The sequence below is a fragment of the Abrus precatorius genome, unplaced genomic scaffold, assembly GCF_003935025.1.
Source record: "Abrus precatorius isolate BTA unplaced genomic scaffold, Abrus_2018 Scaffold7, whole genome shotgun sequence".
Taxonomy (NCBI): domain Eukaryota; kingdom Viridiplantae; phylum Streptophyta; class Magnoliopsida; order Fabales; family Fabaceae; genus Abrus; species Abrus precatorius.
The window spans coordinates 25,484,315-25,491,500 of NW_020874417.1; the positions used below are offsets into that span (position 1 = coordinate 25,484,315).

General features: G+C 26.9%; 1 protein-coding gene across 1 annotated transcript; it reads left to right on the forward strand.

The window, feature by feature from the left end:
• Positions 1-444: 444 nt before the first annotated feature.
• On the forward strand, positions 445-1,290 carry LOC113873404 (AT-hook motif nuclear-localized protein 19-like). Its single transcript, XM_027511510.1, has one exon. The coding sequence runs from the start codon at positions 445-447 to the stop codon at positions 1,288-1,290; it is 846 nt and encodes a 281-aa protein (XP_027367311.1).
• Positions 1,291-7,186: the final 5,896 nt, after the last annotated feature.

The following is a 7,186-nucleotide window of genomic DNA, read 5'->3' on the forward strand; positions in this document are numbered from 1 at the left end:
GTGTACGTATTGGTAATCACAAATTTCAGCAAGTAGCTTTCTTCTCCATCTGTCTCTCTCGTATATATCAATATTGTCGGGACGCGAGCAAGGTCGTGCCCCCCACCCTCTCTCCCACCCCACATATATAATATACAAACGAAACCCTAATCACCTTATTACCAACCAACGTCATCCATCTCCTTCTTCTACCTCCTTTTTTTTATTTTTTTTCTCTGTTGACTCACATCTACAACAACCCTTTCCTCTTCACAACCCAAAAAACAAAAAAAAACAAAAAAAAAAAAAAACAATAGTGTATCACTCTTACTAGTAATCAATTCCTCTCTTCGATCTTCCTCTTCTATTTTCTTGCTAACTAGATCTCTGATTAAGTTCTACTTCTAGTCTTCCACATACATACATATATACTTCAATTTTGGGTTTTGTTGAATTTTAACAGTTATGGCGAACCGGTGGTGGACCGGGTCTGTGGGTCTGGAAAATTCGGGTGACTCGATTAAAAAACCGGATCTGGGGTTTTCCATGAACGACAACGGGGGAGTAGGGGAAGAAGAAGAGGAGAAAGAGAACAGCGATGAACCCAAAGAGGGAGCGATTGAAGTGGCTACTACGCGCCGCCCGAGAGGTCGACCACCGGGTTCAAAGAACAAACCGAAACCGCCAATATTTGTCACCAGAGACAGCCCTAACGCGCTGCGAAGCCACGTCATGGAGATAGCCACCGGAGCTGACATCACCGACTGCGTGGCGCAGTTTGCAAGACGGCGCCAAAGAGGCGTGTGCATTCTCAGCGGCAGTGGCATCGTTGTCAACGTCACGCTCCGGCAACCGACGGCTCCGGGCGCTGTCATGGCGCTTCACGGCCGGTTCGATATACTCTCGCTGACCGGTTCGTTTTTGCCCGGCCCGTCTCCTCCCGGCGCGACCGGTTTAACCATTTACCTCGCCGGAGGTCAAGGACAGATCGTCGGCGGCGGGGTGGTAGGTCCCTTGGTGGCGGCGGGACCGGTTTTACTAATGGCGGCTACGTTTTCGAATGCAACATACGAGAGATTGCCATTGGAGAATGATGATTTGGATGGTCAGGGACACGGTGGTGGGTCTCCGCCGGGAATGGGTGGCGGTGGCGGAGAAGCGTCATCGTCGATTCCGGTGTATGACAATAATGGTAATAATAATAATGTTCCTCCGAATTTGGGTATTCCAAATGGGCAACATCTGAATCATGAAGCTTATAATTCTCCTTGGGGTCATGCTCATCATGCCAGTGTTAGACCACCCTTCTAATTCAACGTGTGCTAGAGAGGAACATCGCAACAACTATATTATATAGAAGGATGAAATCGTGAGCCTTCCTTGATTGAGTAAGTTGATTAGCTAGGGAGTAGATTTAATAATCTTGTATCTCTATGTATATTTAATTTAATTACTGCAACCACTTCCGAATCTCCACTTGCTTTAATAAGCAACCCGGACACAGTGACCATTGTGTTGCTTCTTTCTGTAATTTCTTCAATTTTACCCGAATCACTTTTTTGTTTTCGAGTGTGCTATATATATATATATTTCCTTTCTGTCTACTACTACTGCTCTTGTGCAAGAAAATGACTAGACAAGAATAGACCATTTAAATGTATTATACATGCATTTATTAATTTGTTCTAGATCATGCAATTTTAACTGATGATATTTAAAGATAAGTGAACGGACGAAGGACAGGGAATTCACGGGGCCTAGCTATATTTCTTTGGTTGATTACTGATCCATCCGATTAGTAATATGTACTAGTTAATAATGATTTAATTTGAGTTTATAACACAAGAAGCTGGGTTTTTCTTTCTTTAATTTCCTCTTAATTTTGACCTAGCTACTATGATCAGCATTTCAATTCATTCTCCTAATTAATTAAACGGATAAAATATCATCTTATTTGCAACTCCCATGAACACAAACACACACATTGCTTTAATTTAATATAACCCATGAACATTTCTTAATAATAGTTGTCCTCGTGCTGATGGATTATTAGAATACTTCGAAGCTAATCATTTGCTAACATTATTTGTTAATTAAAATTTATGCAGACGAATAATGTCCTTTATATAAAATTACAAAACTATCTATTTTGCTTCGATATATTTTAAACGTTTTACGGCTAAGTATCACTAGAAAATAACATTAGACTTGTTTTTGTTAATGTAACTTCTATATAATTAAAATTAAACTAGTAGTATAATATTGTAGATCTTTAGTATATGATACACTAATAATACAAATCAATTATTTACATTAAAGAATTTATCTATTAGTATAATATATTGTATATACCATTGGCTTAGTTTCATGATGTTTTGACTAATAACTTAACTTTTGTCTAACAAATTTTATATTAACGGATTGTGTAAGGTTTAGTAAGTGTTATGTAAGGTCATAATCAATTAAGGCCAAGAGACCATTTACTTAACATGATAGAATAAAAATATAAAAAAAATTGAATAAAAATAAAATAAGATAAGAGTAAGATGAAGTTCATTTTATCTTATTTATGTTTGATGCATGCATGTATTAAAATAATAAATTAAATATATAATTTTATTATCTTGTCTATTTTTAACTCAAACATTTTATAAAATTAAGTTTACACAAAAAATAACAATAAGATAAGCTATTATATCATGCTGGTTAAAGAAATTATGTAAAAAAAATAAGATGTGATATAAAAAGTTATTCTATTAATACGTACATCAAACAAGTTTTAAACATTAAATTTAATAAAATATTAAATTTTAATATTATAATAGTTGAATTATGTTATATTATTTTAAGTATTATATATATTAAAATTTGGATTATTTAGATTTTTATAAATATATAATTTTTAGTAAATATTTATTTATTTTTTAAATAGTATATTATATGTTAAATAAAGTATTACAATAATATTTTTTATTGTAACATAACAATGATGTGCTAATTAACAAAGAATAGGATGAATAAGAGGCCTCTTGAGGCTTCTAGGCTAATGAATTTGTATTAGGTATGTCCTTGACAGGTTTCTAACTCAACTTTTAGCATATATGATTAATTAATTTAAAAGCTTATTTGACCATATTTTATAAAAGAGCTAATTTTTCAGCAGTATGTAACATTTTAGCAATAATTTATTGAAAGTTATTTTATGCAGCTTTTGATAATTTTTAAGTTTATTTTATTTAACTTTAATCATCTTTAGTTATCATGTTATAATTTTTTATGTCATTTTATATATATTACCTAATTTAATAACTAGTTTTATCATTTTTAAAAATTTAATAAACTAACTTAATAACTTTAAACTTCTTTAATATTTTTTAAAGACACCCATTGACCTGTTTAAATGCTCAAACTCATAGGTCTATAAATTACTTATAGCTGCTAAGCTAATTTAAATATTGGATTAGAAGTGTTTAATAAAATTAATTATATAATTTGCAAAAATATGTCAAATGATTAAAAAATTACTTATTTAAAATGTTAAATTAAAAAAAGTATTTGAAATTAGTTTTTAATAAACTCAATTAATAATTTTTCATAAATTAGGAAACTATAGTTTTTGTTCACGAAACAACTATATTAGCTTATTGAATATATAAGGGTTGACACAGTGATTAGTGAAATGTGTTGTTTTTTTAGAAGGGGATGAAAGCTTGAACCTTGAACTTGCCATTTACGGAAAAATAATTAACATATTAATCTGTACCGTAAAGGATTAGTTGTATGCTCACAAGGTATACATGAGGATGGGGAGTTCTTTTGAAAAATTATATTTATTTATATAATTTTTTTAAGATTGCATTAACTTTAAATTATAAAAATATCATAACTTTTAAATTAAATTATATTATTAATTAATTAAACTCGATCCAAGTTAATATTTTTCGAAATTTTAATGTGTAAATTTATGTGGGATCCAAGATTCCTAATCCTGTATTTAGTGTGTCCCAAAAGTCCAAATTATTATTTCACTGAAAGCGATAATGAGTGAACCTCAGATGTCATCTCAATAATTTTGTAGTTTCTAATACATCACAATTAATTAAATTATGCACACTTGCAAGCGCTCAATTGTCAATGAACCCTCTCTCCCTACCTATTACAAAGGGAATTGAGATCATGAATGTGATTTTTGCAATAGTTGTAAACCTTACACTTTTAATGCATATTAGCAATTATGTATAGTTATTCATGTCACAAAAATAGAAAAAAAAATGTTAAGAATATTGAATAACTTTCTTTATTAAAAATCATAATAATATATTTTAATTTTTAATTTATCTTTAATAATTCCTAGCATGACTAAAAATAAATAAAATTTAAATAAGTACATGATCTTTAAAAATATTTAAAAATTTTCTTTTTAGTTGCGTTGCTACAAGTGTTTTATTGATTTTAAATTATGACATGAATATCGAGGTGATTTGACTAAGAGACTCCTCCGTCTCTTTATGCCTAATTGTGGTTAGAATGACATATTATTTTTTTCTTTTAGAAATTAGTTGTAGTAAAAACAAATTTCTGTTTTCTTGATCGATAAAAGGAGATGTATGTTGAAGGATAAAATTTGTTAGTCTAAAGTAAAAAGGTGTAAATAGAGATATTTAAGATGGAGATAACATGATGCCTATTGATTTGTGTTTTTCAAACCATTTTTGTTACTTTCTATAAAAGATAACGTCAATTTATTTAGTAGAGAATTGATTTATAGTTAAGCTTACGATAGTATACTTCTTTTTTTTTAAGAACTAAGTAATATTTTCTTTTATTCCTAAACACCTAGAGAGAGAAGAATATAGAATATCTTGATTTGATGTTTGAGTGAAAAGTTAAAGAATATAAGATGTTTCTTTTATCTCATTTGTCTCATATTCCTTATTGTGGTAATATGTTTTAAGTTATTCTATTATTTTTAGTCAAGATTTACTTAAGTACGAGCGAGTTGATAAATCTATATTTTGACATACTTTTATAGTATATTTATTTGTAACCATTATTTTATTAGGTTATTAAACTAACTTTTATGTAAATTAATATGAGAAGGCCACAGTTAAGTTTTAGAGTGCATTTTGAGCTCAAATTGAATGAAAAATTAGGTTTTACCGTAGCCAACATGTCCAATTGTGTTGCTTATTTTAAATTTCATTGATAATTAATTTATTTTTAAATATACTTAATACAAATTTTGTTATTTAAACAATTAAATCAAGAAATTCTTACTAATTAAAAATAATTTTTATAAGACGATATTTTAGAAACTTATTTTAAAATTCTTTATTATTTTTTGACAAATATATTTGCCCACGAACAATTAAGAGTAACATTTTGGTTAATAGATTAAAATTTGTCCTTCCTATTTGATATCCTATATCCCTAGTAGGTAAGAAATGAAATATAATTAGTCTTTAGACAATCTTGCACTCTTTCAAGCTTTCATGATCCTAAAATTAGATTTAGAAAAAACTTATGATAGATTGAACTAGAATTTTGTCTATGATATTCTTCATCTTGTTGGTTTTGACTCAGATTTTATCAACCTTATTTTTTATTATATTTTTTCTTTATCTATGTGCATTAATAGGAATGATTCTTTTAGTGACACTTTTTATCCTTCGAAAAGAATTAAACAAAATGATCTTTTATCCGTTTGTCTTATATATTGAACATTTGACCCATTGCATTAGTAATAAAATTAATTATGGGAGATGAACCTCCTTTTTTTTTCTTTGGTATCAATGGTTAAAAAATCTCCCATTTTTTTTAGATGATATAATTCTTATAGCAAAAATTAAAATTCAGCAAGTTAATAGAATTAATGATACTATTCCAAGGTTTTGTTCTATTTTTTAAAGAATTAATAAAAAAAGTCTAAATTATTTTTCTACTAATATTGATTTTTTTTGGCCAACTTTATTAGTGAGACTTTTCAAATTTTTATTAAACAACTGTATTTAACCTTGAAAAAAGTTCGTTACTAATAGTGACCAAATTAATAACAAATAATATTTATTATAATAAAATAAAATAAAAAATTTAGTAATTTAATTAGCCACCAAATTTTTTAGTGGCTAAAATTTGGTGGTGGTTAAATAAAAAAATTTTGTTGGTAATTTGATGAGTAAATAAAAGAAAAAAATTAGCCACCATATTTCAATTGGAAAAATATTTTTTATTTTTTGAACATGAAATTTTTTTAAATTTGTAGGTTAAATATTTATTTATGCATTTATTTATTTAAAAATTATTTTTTGAAAAGACAGAAAAAATATATTTTTAAAATTTCAAAAAATGATTATTTAAAAAGATATTTAAATTTTTTAAAAATTAATTTTTAAATTTTGAAAGGGAATTTTTTTATTGATTAAGAGGGAATGTCATTTTAAATTTTTTAAAAGAAAATACCTTTTTTAAAATATTTGTTTTTTGAAAACTAGAGGATAATATTTTTATTATTTAAAATAAATATTAAACTAGAGGAGAATATTTTTATTATTTAAAATAAATATTTTTTTATTTTTGGAAGATATTTTTTGTTTCTAAAAGAATTAGTTTTGACAAGAATTTTTAATAATTTAAAAATAAAACCTTTCATTTCTTTTTAATTATTCATTAAACACTGTTTTGTTAGAGATCATAATGGTAACACACAAAAATTTAGTGTTTTCATAAAAATAAATTAATAATATTTTCACACAATTATAAAAATAAAAATAACAATAATAATACCAACAAATATAAGTAGAGTAATTTATTTTTTTTAGATCGTCATAAAATATCTCTAATAATTCTTATCCTAAAATCCTCCCTTTAAAGAATATTTCTAAAAACACTCTTGTTCGAATCTTAAAAATGCTTCCCGGATGTTACACTTAACTAATTTTATATGTATTTAATTTTTGTTGTTTTATATTGAACATGCGAGTATAAATATAATTTAAAAGATAAGTTAACAATTTAGTGTTAAATTATTTACCACATAAAAACAATATAATTTAAAAATTTTAAAAAATACTTATAAAAATAATCACAAAAAAAATTAGTAAATTAAAAATGTTAATCGAAATATAAAGATAATGATTGTTACGAATTTAATTAAAATATTTTAAAGTTATAGGAATTTATTTTTAAAAATGTTAATGCATATTTTTTA

Bases quoted from the DNA above. Each gene is read 5' to 3' on its own strand.
- LOC113873404 (XM_027511510.1), top strand. From the start codon at position 445: ATGGCGAACCGGTGGTGGACCGGGTCTGTGGGTCTGGAAAATTCGGGT.